At 38.1% G+C, this 14,434-nt stretch overlaps 1 protein-coding gene across 1 annotated transcript in view; it reads right to left on the bottom strand.

Moving 5' to 3' along the window:
- pth1r (parathyroid hormone 1 receptor) overlaps window positions 1–14,434 on the bottom strand; it is a 46,526-nt gene that overhangs the window by 9,575 nt on the left and 22,517 nt on the right. Inside the window, exons 2-6 of the mRNA XM_004542844.4 lie at window positions 10,972–11,074; window positions 4,905–5,012; window positions 4,601–4,722; window positions 2,436–2,530; window positions 518–701 (exon numbers count right to left, since the gene is read on the bottom strand). Of these exons, the coding sequence (XP_004542901.1) occupies window positions 518–701; window positions 2,436–2,530; window positions 4,601–4,722; window positions 4,905–5,012; window positions 10,972–11,074 (612 nt within the window). The remainder of the gene's footprint in view (window positions 1–517; window positions 702–2,435; window positions 2,531–4,600; window positions 4,723–4,904; window positions 5,013–10,971; window positions 11,075–14,434) is intronic.

The raw sequence follows: 14,434 nt of genomic DNA, 5'->3' as shown, positions 1-14,434 counted from the left end.
AAAAGGTTATTTGCTCCATACATAAAATGATGAATTATGCCAGAGTACACACACCTAAGTTCCCTCATTGTGTCACACACAATATTTCACTTACTAAGCAGTTTGAATACAGTATAAGTCACTTTGCAGAGATACAGAGGATGAAAGATATCCCTAAATATATAGTGTAAATTGTTTGTGTATTAAAGCATCCGTGAAAAGTACACAGTCTTTACAAATTTTTTCAGACTTGACTCTGTTCAGGAAAGCCAAGTCCTGGCCTAGTAAAACCTTGGCACGGTGACAAGCAGTACAGTTTATTTGCTGCAGTACTGGAAAAGCAACTGAGACTCCTGCAAAACTTACCTAACACTTCCCATGCGGAAACACAACTCTTCACACCAAGCAACACTAATCAAATTATGTGTACACGTAAAGCAAACAAATCCTGACATTATATTTTTTTGTGAGTACTGCACGTTCACTGACTACGACAACAACTTTATCTGCTGCTTCTGTTTCTATTTGGTTTACTTACAAAATGCGTTTTGTCGGTTTGTGAGGCTTCAGAAATAGACTTGATGTCTTCCACACTGACTCCTTCCATGTCTAATGTCGATCCGGAGTAGAGAACAACGTCTTTTACAAAAATGCTTATAGCTCTTAGCATGTAGGACACAAAGAGGTGCATGTGGATGTAGTTCCTGGTACAGTGTAACCGTCTAAAAAAGAGAGAGAGAAAAAAAAGAGTGGTATGGTCAAATATCAGATATGTGAGAAATTTTTCCTATTTTTCTTTTTTTTAGACAGTTGGTACACCTCAATGTTAAGTTTGTGCTCGACTTTTCACACGCACACAAACAATACGCATCTTAATTAGAGCCAGCTGAATTCCACGCTGACTACAACACATTCTCAAGAATTAGGAGCTTGAAACACACAAATATTAAATCGTTACACTCAAAGTGAGCAGTAAAAACGAAATTGCAAGCATGTGTTGAAAGGGATCCAAATTTGCTTCCACGAAAGCACAAGTTTATCAGTCAAAAATTCTTCATTCTTAACATTTGTAGAAATGTTAACATTTGCAACTGTGAAGTGATTCTGGCACTGTGCTCCAAAGGGAGCTGCAGGATCAATAGCCATAAAGGCTACATTATTGCAGTCAAGACAAAACGTCAATGCTAAAATTTCTTGAATATTTACTAGTGCAAAAAAAAAAAGACATGACAGTTTAAAGTCTAAATTTGTCAACATTTACTTGACGCTGACATTAGATCAGTGTAATTTCTACCCACTGTTTCTTTCTCTAAAGACTCTTTAATGAGCTGAATTCTTTGACGAGCAACCCTCAGAGAGCTATTGATTGAGAAAAACTAATCTAGCGTACATTTCCCCAGTGAAAAATTCTGAACACAAGTGGTAATGCAAAATATCCCCTCTTCTCTCTCCCTGGAAAACATTTATGAACTCTCCTGTCTAAAAGCTGATGTGTTAAAGAGGAGACATGGCTGGAGTGCTCTGAGCACAGAGCCAGAATGTCAGATGGGCCCCTGGGACAACTTATTAAACTCATTTTGCCCGTAGATTTCCTGGTGCCAGTTGGGAGCATTCCTAAAAACCTTCTGACTGCCTGCCTGTACAGTAAGTCACGCCGGTTGGAGCATTGGTAAACAGTTCCTTCCCATTGATTAGTGATAGTCCCTGTGCTCAACTAAATAAGCAAATAATAACAAATCTGCCCTGTGTTAATCAAAATGATTAAAAAAAACAGACATTTTCAGACTGAATTCAACCTTGTTTTAAGGTTTTTTCCTTTTTCATTTAAGAAAGTAGCCCTAAGGTAAGGCTGATACCTCTTATGTTTGTACAGTAGGAGGAGAGCTTTTCAAACACAGCACTTTGCTCTGAATTCACATCCCTTCACTCCCTTGTTTAGATGTTTACATGTGGGAAAAGGTGGATGTTGATTAGGAAATGTAATCTATGTAAGCTGGGAGGAATAATAAAAAATAAAAACTCAGCATACACACTTTGGTTGTGTGTCAGCGAAATCTGAAATCAGCATGAAAATAACAAAGAACCTAAATGTCAGGCAATGAGGCATGCATTACAGCACGCCTGAAGGCAGGCTCCTCCTCAAAGGCAGTCATATCATAGTCTGTTAAAAGTCAAAGTAAAAGTCAAAGGTAATGCTTGATATAGATTGTGTGCTCCGTGCCGTCGCTGTGACACAACACATATATTGCGATGCACGATTATCCGGTGGAGTCGGGGTGGGGGTGATGGGGGATTCACAGCATGCCATCATGCTGTGAATCATTTGGACTCCCTGTTTTGATCCCTTCTCCAATTGCTCTAACCTTAATTTCTGACCTGATCAAACGCCCTCTCTTTTGGGAACATTTGTAGTTGAAAGTACTGATTGAAAAAGTCCAGCAGCAGCATCGACTCACCGAAAATATCCCAAAATGACCACAGCCACCATGAGCGACCCCAAAGAGACCGAGTACCCAACCGTGTAAATGAGATACAGACGGTGAAAGACGTCCTGTTGGAAAAGGATAATTTGTTAGAATATCAACAGACACATTATCCCCTCCTAATTGCATTGTTTGATCCGCTGTATGTTTTAGTCAGACATGCTAATCCTGTTTGTTGGGAAAATTTATTTAAGGATGTCTCCAAATAACCTGGTTTGTCACTGGAAAGCATCAGTACACTGGGCAGTAGTTTAATCCTCCAGCAGAAGAAGCCTGGCTGCACGTCACCAAGTTAATAAGTGCCAGGACCTCCTTGTGATGTAAGTTGATACTACACTGCTGTTATCATTTAGCATCAGGATCTTGTGCCAGAAAAAAATGTGCGTCTGCAGTATTGCTGTTTGCTTTAGTTCATGCACACATATTTATCATTATCTACTGCAACTGCTCCTCTGTTGGAACGTCGATCTGAACATTCGACGTCATACAGATGACAGCGGTATCGTATCGTTTCAGGCCAGAAAAGGGTGACGATCAAAGCATGACAGCTTTCACGGCTTTCTCACAGCCTTTGAATGTTTTCATTTATCAATATTTTTAACAAGTTTTCCATCCTTCTTACAAGAGCTATTTACTGCCAGCACTAACATCTAACACCCCGAGCGATGGTAGAGGAACTCTGCACAGGCACCTGCGATCAAGGTCACATCTAGCTGTCAGTCACACTGGGTTGTAGTAGTTCTTCTTCTTTTAACTGTTTCCACACGATGCTTTGCAGTGTAATGGTGCTGTTGGTGCTCATGGTATTACAGATTATGCAACACATAATCCTCTTTATTAAAGTTAAAGATTTCCATTTTGTAAGACGTGTACGCCCGCTTAAAATGTGCAACTGTGTCAGGATACACAGCAAAGAAACACTATCAGCTGACAGGTCTGCTATGAAACAATGAAACAAATACAACAACTATAAAGACCTCATTATGATAATTAATTATAACGTCAGGTAAATGACAACAAAGCTCTAACATTAAAACATTAGCTGAGCTAAATATACAACACACTCCACCCTGGGCCTAAGTATGTCAATTTTTATGGTTTGGCCTTAGAGAAGAAAAATAATAATTCTACAGCATAAAATGGTCATAAGAAATTACCTTTCACTGCAATAGCCTCAAATCAATGAAATAGATTGCACTACAGTATGAGGTGCAACTTCATTAACCCTTTCCAAACCATCCTAAAAATTTTGTTAAAACCTTCTCAACTCTTCACTCACTGACTTTTATATTATAGATTTCATGCACACACTTGGAAATAGCATATTATATATTTTTTTATATGTGTGTGTTGTCAGACGTAACTGGCCTACACAGGTCTGGCCTGCCCTGACATATATCCTATCAAACACCTCGAAGAGACCTGTAATAAGGTGGACCCCTGACTAGCATCCAGGTCTCGTCACCTATTAGTGATGCTGTCGAGGTTATATCAAAGATTTGCAGCAAAGTCTTCCCAAAATGGTCGAGGCTGTTGCAAAAGCATAAAAATGTTTGCTAATGCTCCACACTAATGGTTTTCAAAGAAGATGAAAATCTAATCGGTTCTTCCTTAATCCAAGAGAACATTTGTGCAAGATTTGACGATACTGCATTCACAAGAAAGGATGCATAAAAATCATTAAAATCGACGAATGTAGCTGCATGACTCAACTGTGCAACTGCGGGTCTTATTATTGTTAAGTTACTCAACTGAGCCATGTCTGGTGAGTTCTTAGTGGTCTTAGATTTGCGAGGGAATGACTCAGTTCAAGACTAATCTGGCACTGTTTTCACTTTGTATTATAACATAAATTTAGCCAGTTACAGCCATTTTATCACAAAGCGACCACATGAATATCCTTTCATTATCCCCTCATCATCTTCTCAACATTTCAGTAAATACGATCAGACTTTATTTGCATTGCACATTACTAAGAAGGCATGCTGTTAATTTGTTACGCATTTCAAAGGAAGTATAATTGCAGGGTACATTTTTTTCTTAAATACCTTAAGTGAGACAATTTGCTATGGTGCTGCTGTTAATTATTTTGGTGGGAGACAGTGTCAGCATGTAAATGGAAATCAGATGGATCTTACCATTTGATAGCTTGGGTTATATTCGGGGAGGTGTTTTGAACATTCAGTATAATCGGCCCATGTTCTGTTGGCTGCTGCCAGCTGCCATATCCCATTGCTGTCACACTGACGGTGTGCTAATCCTAGAAATCAACAAAAGAAGTCTGTTTTTAATTACAGATTTAAAGCTGCATAATTCAATAAATTGCCAAAGCAGGTTCAGAGAGAGCTCGAGTTATAATTTGCAATGAATTTGCAGAGCGCAGCCTAACTCATTTTAAAATTCAGGGATTTAACTGCTTACTGTATCCAGGGCCAAGCTTACCTTTATGGTTGAAGTCAAAGATATACTCTGGACAGGGAGTGGATATTTTCCCAGGAGGCCCTTCAGGCCAACAAACAATGCCATCCCAATCTGGTGAGCAGAAACCATCTGCAGAGAAAAGAAAAGAGTTGAATTAAAACCAAATCCTGTCATGACTATAGCACTGCAGTAATGGTCAGTAGGCATTTCCAAGATCTGCTTGTTTTCAGGGTTTTTGTTTGAATTTTAAAAAGCAGACACACGATACATAAACAGCACTGGAATGGCACTGCAAAAGCACCCATGTAATTTCATGTGTGGCATAACTGACCCCCCCCCCCCCCCCCTTTTTTTTTTATTCATATTTGTTCTACTTGTGGGAAACATGGGTCACCAAAAGAAAACACATGCCTGTCCACTTCCCATCTATTGTCACATAATTAAGACTTGCAACCATGGAATTTCCCGCATGCTGACAACAAGTTGTCCATTGAATCTGGTGTGGTGTGTTCATTAAGGCTTGTTTGTTAGCTGCCGGATATTTCCATAACTGCTCCGTTGTTGATAACACAACAACCATTATAATGTTGTATGGAATTGGTTTTAGCATGGATCTTATTTAAAGACTTCCTGCAACACTAGCTGCATTGTAGTGCCCTAACTGGCAAATTATGGTTAAATAACAGCACTATATTATATAATTCACTTTCAATATGTATCATATGTTTTGAGGTTTTTTTTTAGATGGATCACATTCAATTAATTAACAACATCCAATTTGATTATTCATTTACGTACAGAGTTATGTCTTGCTAGGGTGAATGAAATTTTAGAGAATGGGAAAAATGGTGATAAGATGTAAAACAAATGTCTTATTTGGCCAATCATTATACCCAGTGCAACAATTTTATGTATATTTAAATTAATTTTTTGAAAATGTAAAATATTTATTTTAAAAATTTAGTAATTAAGTTGAAAAAAAAAATTCAAGTTCTCATTACAATTTACAGTCCTCAACATGTTTTAGACCACCACCGACTAAAAGGTTTGTGCCAGTCCTTCCTTAAATTAACAGTATTTATGATTACCAAAATATTGTTTTATGTTCTATAACAGCTAATCCAACAGTACAGCTGTGCTATTTAATCAAAATCACATTTTTAGTGCTAAAGTATAGTTATTCTTAATATACATGAATTTTCAGATTCACTGTTTTTCAAAACAACCATAATAAAACATGTAATTTTGTAATAAATGATTAATTTATGGTTCTCAGAATTCTCTTTTTTTTCCTGTTCAAATTTAGGTAAAATTTGAATTCAGTCATTTTTAGTTTTCAGTTTTGTTTTGTTTTTTTGGGGTTTTTTTTTTTATGAAACGTGGTCTAATAAATGTGTTAGGAACTACAATTTTGTATCAGTCTGGACTTAGGTGACCATAGTGGTTTGGGTGATTTCACTTTATTAATAACAATAAATTATATAGTAAAGAATTGACTAATAATAATAATAATAATAATAATAATATAACAACAACAATAATAATAATGATCATGATCATGAAATCCCATATTTGCATTCATTTTTTTACATATAAAAATATCACATGAAAAACAGTTATTGCATATTTCTCTTTGAACAACAGAATTGGTTAATGATAATAATTCTCTCTCTCTCTCTCGTTTTTTTTTAAATGAGGCTGATTATGAATGCAAAAATTTTTACCAGGAATCATTAAAGCTAAAAAAGTTTTCTCCACATTTTTACAAGATGCATGGTGATCCCGGTGATCACAACAGAAAATTTTGTGTCAAATTATTAGCAAAGACTGTGCTACATTAAACTTTGCCATAATGCATCTGTGCTAAGTTCAGACAAAGAACTTTACGTTCAAAGTGGGGGGAAAACCTATGAGTGCACACAGTCCCCTAATTCTCAGCTAAACCGTGGAACGGAGCCTGCTGATAGTGTGAGCGGAGTCCCTTTCACCACAGATTCTTGGCAAAACCTCTCTTATGGCTTGGCATTTATGTTGTATTATTGAAAACATCTGCCCCACTTTGACCACTAATAAGTAGGTAAGCATAGAACTAAAACTCTCCTCTCTTTGCAGTAGATCCATTATTTTCTCATTCCTGTAATCAAACTTACAAAGAAACATCTGACAAAATGACGACTTGCTTTTAACTGCTTGTCACTGGGAGCACAAAATTAAAGAGTAGACTGAGTGGAGCTGACTGATTCTTGCAGATGCATGGTGGGAAAAAAATGCGTTTAGTTTTGAAAATCACGCTGACCACACATCCTGGGAGTAAAAGTAGAATTGCTGCTTGCTTTTGCCATAGGTTTTACTACCATAGGACCACCTACTAACAGGCTTAAATTAAACACACAAACACACAGACACACACACACATACAATTTCCTGTAAATTTTTTGACCACAATTTAAATATAAACGTGCCTACGGGGGGACTTTGGTATTTGTGATGTCACTGGGGTTTGAAGAATGTTTTTTTCTCCCCCAACTCATGTGATTCTGACCTGCAGATGTCAAAACACTCACGGCATGCAGTTCCTCCTGATACATGCAGCCTTTTATAATGATTCCCCAAGTTATTCTACACCCAGACCACAAGCTTGAAGGTTGAGCTATTTTCACACTGCAAGGTCTGGGGATTTGAACCCACATCCCTCCACTGTCCTCCCCAGGCAAACCTCACTGCATCCCTCAAAGAAAACCTTGTCCCAGGCATCAAATGGTGAATTTTACACATTTGAAGCCCAAATGAAGCACAATGGCTTTTCCTTTCAAGCAGCACTCAAAGCTTTCTTAATTAACACATAATTTTGGATAGTTTTTCTACACTTTCTGCATTTTACTCTGCTGCCATTTGAAGCCGTCGTAATTCCTAATCTCCAATAATAGTTCAAAAAGCCACAGGATTACAGTTAAAGAGCCAGAAAAAAAATCCTGGGAGATTAGGCAAAACAATTACAGATATAAATCTAAAGCTAGTAGTTGGTGCAATCAGTTTATCTCAACCCATGGTTTGAAGTTCACGCCACAATGCAAAAAGGAAGGAAAATGTCTCTTAAAAAGTGATTTCTGCTGAAATCTTGATGACTTTTTCAAGGAAAATACTGACATCCTTCATCAGAAAGCGCAAGTTCGGTTTTCTTTGAACGTAATGGCAAAATCTTGACAATATCTATAATTTTACTCAACATCACAGCAAACCCACTACCCAGATTTTAAATGACTTCCACACTGCATAATTACAAACAGCCAGATGTGGCTCTGGAGTTCAAATCAAATCGAAATGAAGGTTAAAGCAATTCATCTGGCATTACAGGGAAAAAGAAAATCTCAAAACAAGTACATGCAAGGAGCACATATGTGCTTCTCAAGCCGTTAGTCTCCACCACACTGGGGGACTTAACTGAGGACTCTACTCTATATTAAGGTAATAGGGTTATTCTAATTTCTTCATCTGTAATGTGATTGAACAGACATGTGCAACCTTCCAAAAGAGGTCAGCAAAAAACCACTACATGCAGGATGAGTCACATTCGGCACACCAGCATCATCAGGTATGCAGGTCAGCTCTCTTGTGCTGATGTACCCCCTAAACAGCACCTCAAGCATTTCACAGAATCCCAGTCAGGCATTCCCGATGGGCTTGTTAGAGTCCAGATTGAGCGCCAAAGTCTCCCCTAATGTGCAGACACAGGAACATGCGAGTGCAATAAGGCCGTGGTTATCAACTATTTATACCAGATTAAAATATAAATGTACATATAGTCCCATATGTCTAGTCAAGATAGTGCAAAATGTTAGGTTTTATCCCATTGTTCGTACTGAACATAGCATGCGCTCGGAGGTGCATGCGGACATGTGACACCAACCTTTCCTGTCACTACAACATGTCAGGATAGATTCTCGTCTGCGAGATCTCTGATGTTTCACTGATTGCTCTCCTCTGCATTGGCGCCTATAGCCATCTTGTTAAGCGTGCTGTAAGAGCTGGAACATAAACCCTAAGCAAACAAAATCTGCTGCTCGGCCCTCTGCAATTCTCAAAAGTAGCAATTCTGACTTTTTTTTTTAATCTAATTTGAGCTAGTGGATATTTATCAAAACCATGAAAAGTTGGGACATACCACATGGGTAATGTAACTACAGCGAACAGTCAACAATAGCTTTTGTGTTCTGAGCCAGGAAGTAAACGTTTTTAATTATGTGTTTCATTTACAAGGAGTATCGTTTGGAGGGCAAAGAATTTCATGTGACCACAATGCACTGGGGTTAAAGAGAAAATAATATGATTGGTTTGGCTGTGGAATTCCTCTCCAATCAACTGGGAGAATGACAGCAACCACATGACGATACAGTGTGCTGGGGTCTGCAGGAAAATGGCATTCTTCAGATAGCCATAAATATTGAAAAACACCCCAGGACCAGGTTTGCCTTCGAGCTCAGCCTTCGGAAAGCCACAGAGAAGACAAAGGAAACAAAGCTGAGGTTTTAAATGTAACCATCAACTTACAGTTCACAAAAAATGTCTTGCAACTGCTCCAAGAATGGGCCGTGATTTTAACATATCAGCGAAATACAGGCAAAACGGTCCCTTTAATTTAAATATTTACTTATTATGGTGAAGTATGAACATCATCAGTTGATTAGTTTAAGCTCTTATAATCAACAGTCACTCTCAAACAAGTCACCAATCACATTCAATCAACATGGCGTCTCGATGGACTCTTTACTTTCAAGCTTGTGTTCATCATGTTGCTGGTTATGCAGTTTACTTCCACAGTTCTTGGTAAACTTCACTGTTGATTGGTTTCTCCCTCCATACACAGCCTTCTCTCGGTACACCTCCCGTGTCTGATGGCATCCTCCGCCTCATACATTATATTTCAGCTCGGCAGCCATGTGCAGCCTCTGGGGGATTTACTGCACTCCACATTGAACCTCTAGCTTCAGCTAGAATTCACTGGGGAGCTTCCTCACAAGCGGAAAGCCCCAAACTATTTTTAAGTGATAACGCCTTTGACAAATGTGCCTGTGACAGAAATCTTTTAACTAAAAAACCTTTAACAGGTAGTGGAACATCACACTATTGGAAACCAATAATAAAAGGCAAATAAAGCGGCACCTTCCAAACGCATGATCCCATTTCAATTTCACGCATTCTGCTTGATTAGTTTCCTCCAGTTTTTAGCTATTAGTTATCTTGTAATAATAATCTGTAGCTAAACAAGACATGTTATTCGATATACAGAAGCTATTAGGGACGACTTATGGATTTGTATCTGTTATCTCTCTAACACACCCCTTTTACTGGGTGATTTGCATGACAAACATTGAATCTGTGATCCCTTTGTTACTCTGCTTTGGAATGAGGAGAATCACAATCCTGCTAACAGAGTAAACAATGAACCAAAAGCAAACAATGTCCTGTGCATGCGCTAAATGTTAATCAAATCTGCACTATCATGCACACGCACACCTGGAGGCAATGTTCCTATTTTAAACCACAGCACACCTTGATAAGTGCGTACATGTCCCACACCCCACCCCTCACACCCCACTTTCACCACTTTCCCCAGTCTAAAAAATGGAAGGGGCTGGGGTCAGGTGTGCAGATATGCCATTTAACCTAGTTTTTGTTTTTTGTTGTTTTTTACAGATTTCAGCTTTTGCAAGAGAAGCGGTGCACATCCATTTCAAGCCCCAGGTTAAAAATGAGTCTCCAGCTAAAAGACATCCTACAGGCGATTTAAGGTTTAATTCTGGATTTAGGGATCTGTGATTTTTTTTTCACATGACTGCACTCAATCCACAGCTGTAGCACACAATGGAATATGTGAACAAATATTAAAGAGCCATGCTGGTTTATACAGATATTCCTCCGGCCCCCTGATGATGAACCCTACTTAAATCTCCTATGTGGCTGTTGACCATTTTGCCATGAAATTCAATACTGAAAGTTCAAGTCCCCCTGAAGAATAACAGTATTGTCATTACAAACTCACAAAGCCACTCATACAGCTAAAGACTGACAGATTTGTTTCTGTACTCACCAGGAATCCTCTGCTTTGCCTTGATGATGGCCTCACATTTTTGCTTGGCTCTGTACAAAAACTCTAACTGTTCCTCTTTTGTCAGCACATCATCGGTGTAAACCTGCAAATCAGGGGGAAAGCCTCAGAGTTAACGGAAGGATATGGAAGTGGAAACAGGAATAGTGTGAAAAATATATACTTTCAAAGAAAATTTCCAACACAAAACATCTATTACAACTCAGCTACATGGCAGTTAAAATTACAAGAACAACATAAAAGTGTAAATATTTCGCTGCAGATGTAGACTCTCCTCTGGATCTGAAATGAGCATGAAAATCAGTTCAGACTTAGACATTAATTTCTCTTTACAGCTGCTTCAAAACTGTCAAACTGTCTGGAACCCTGCTCCTGGTGCTGTGGAGAAAAAAATTAAATCCAGTTTCCTACCTCCAAAATTCACCGGATATGAGTGACAGTAATACAGTGGATAAATATTAGAAAGTCCCGTACTTTGACCACATCAGTGGATTCATTGAAGAGTTCTATCAGTCTTACTGTGATAAAATGAAAGCTAAACTTCCCTGACTCAACAGCATCAGTTTCACTCGCAGCATGCAGGCTTATTCCAGCGGTAAACTGATCGACATGAGGAAAATTTTAACACTGACAAAAATTACATTTTATTCCATGCAGTTTGTTTTTTTTTACCCCTTATATATTTTCAGCTTCTGAACGTTTTATATGAGGGTGACGTGGTAACGCAGGTGTGGTTTTCCAGTCAGGGAAACTTTTTCCATTCTAATAGGTCACACTGACTGACTTGCTGTTTGCCTGTGGATCACTTTCGGGCATTGACAAATGTGACTGTACTGAAAACGACAACATTCATTTTTAACAGAGCATGACAAGAAGAGTTGAAATGAAAAAACAGGCCGCCTAAACTAAAGGCTAGATCGCCAGGATATTTAATGCTGTCATGTAGGCAATATCATTGTTCTCTGAGCCACACTGCAGCAAAACTATAAGACGCGCACCATGAGACATAAACTAACACGTATGCCGTACAGAGCGCCTGGAGGTGCGGCTAAAAAAACCCCACACACACACAGTCTTGTTTTTTTGGTCCAGTGATCCAGAGCAAATAGTGCAAATTAAAGACAGACGTTTACTCAGAGCAGCTGACTGCCTGGCTGCAGTTGCATCTGTCAGTTTCAGACACAAATTACATGTCTGGATGTGAAGAAATCAAATTTTGCTTCTATGAAAGCAAGAAGCAGAACACTTCAAATAGTAACGAGTAATTGTTTTACTGATGAGCAAGAGACAGCAGGGAGAACAAGGTAAATCTATGCATAAACAATTCACCTTTCTAAACATTTATCACAGTCATTTTGGATCTAGAATATATATTTTTTAAACGTGACACAATGGAATATATAACCATGGACAGATAGCTGCAGGTACAAAGTAAAGGCGGTGTGGAGACTTGCTTGTCGAATCTCATTGTGATATAATGATCATGCCTGATTCTATCTCTAAATATAAGTAATATAATTGATTTTCTCTTGTTGCCCTGAAAAATCTTATTTTAGTCTCTACAATATTTGTTAATTTGTTCAGACAGATGTTAACTAAATAATTTGTGTACCTTATTTTTAAGGTATGCTTGTTATATCTAATCAGTCAATCACATGGCACCAACTCAGTGTGTTTAACCAAGTAGCCATTATCAATTGAGCATGAGAATGTGAAAGAAAGGTGATTTCAGTGAATTTGAATGTGCCAGATGGGCTGGCCTGGTTATTTCAGAACCTGCTGATCTCCACAGAAAATATCCAATGCTGATGTCAGAGATCAGAGGAGAATGGCCAGACTACTTTGAGCTGATAGAAGACAGCAGCAATTCAAATGACTACTTGTTACAAACAAGGTATGCAGAAGAGCATCTTCGAATGCACAACATGTTAAAGCTTGAAGCAGATGGATACAGCACCAGAAGACTGCACTGGGTACAGCTCCTGTCAGCTAACAACAGGATACCGAGGCCATAATTCACACTGGCTCAACAAAATTGGACAACAGAAGATTGGAAAAACATTACCTGGTCTGATGTGCCACATGAAACAACATGAAAGCTGATGTTTGCATTCTAATATTTGTGTTCAAGCCTCTAGCTATAGATAAAACATCTTATGAAAAATAAGTTTTAGTAATAAGACTTTTACTCTTATACTCTTTTTTGTGAGTATAGAAATACTGGAAGTGAGCTTACTCATTCTGCAACAGTATTTTATATTGTATTCTTCTTATTTATAATTTAGTACAGCCAATTGCCGTGGTGTTTATTTAAAGTATATGAAATGCTGAAATTTTACAGCAGTAACAGCAGTATAAATGTTGAGAACCAACCATAAAAAGGACAGTACCGAAACACTGCAGTACTGAAATAAATTACAAGAATTTTACACTGGTTCCCGAGTACAACATTTAAGAGAATGTACTTATTTACTATAACAGTTACTATAGTAGATGTACAGTCTACTAAGAAGTATTTATATTTTTGCAGTTGGCAATACAGCTCCGTATAGGAACCAACTGTTGTATAACCTTTTTCAAGACTTTTTCAGCCGTCTCTTGTGCCTGTTCATAATGAGAAATATAATAAATAAGTACAGATAGGAACAAAGACATGTATACTTTGTTTCTAACAGAAGTACGCAACTTCACGAGGTTTAAATTTAACTGTAAATACCAAGCCGTTGTGGGTTTGCTCCATACAAACCCACAATACCTCAATCCATCAATATTTTCACTACTTTCAGCCCTGAAATAAGGATGTCCAGTCTGAGAACTGAATAAGGTTACAGAATGAAGACGTTTATGGCTTTGCACAGTAAACAACCACAGATGGAATAACATTTTACCGCAGGCGAACAAGGATAGATACTACCTGTTTACTGTACTAACTAAGCCAATATAGAATATTCCACTGACAGCTTCTGAGACGTTCACACTATTTTCATCTGAAAAGCTGCCTAGTCTTACTTTAGGTAATGACCAATAGGTAATCAGAAACAGTGGATGTGGAAGTTATTCTGGTAAGAATAACACCACTATCATTACTCTTTCTATTTGCGGACAGGTGACAAATTAAAGGAAAAACACTGAACGTCTAACCTCTACATTAAGGGGACTGTTATGCTGCAGAAGGCGTTATCACGATCAGCTTTATCTTGAGATCATATATTTCTTTTCCGATACGAGCGATCACTTCCTGCATAGTTATTAAGGTGCAATAACATGCACCAGGTTTTAAGGTAGTTATAGCCTTATGAGAGAATTTGTACTGGCAGATAATTTTCCTCATCACCACCGTAAAACACCAAATGAGGGCTCTTTGGGGAGAATAAGATTTGGAGAATAAGTGACAAGGCTAGCTGAAGCTGCATAATGTATTTTCACCATTTAAATAATTGCATGC

Source organism: Maylandia zebra, linkage group LG18 (assembly GCF_041146795.1).
Source record: "Maylandia zebra isolate NMK-2024a linkage group LG18, Mzebra_GT3a, whole genome shotgun sequence".
NCBI classification, from domain to species: domain Eukaryota; kingdom Metazoa; phylum Chordata; class Actinopteri; order Cichliformes; family Cichlidae; genus Maylandia; species Maylandia zebra.
The sequence above is the reverse complement of the archived record's forward strand: the minus strand, read 5'-3'. Positions and strand labels throughout refer to the sequence as shown.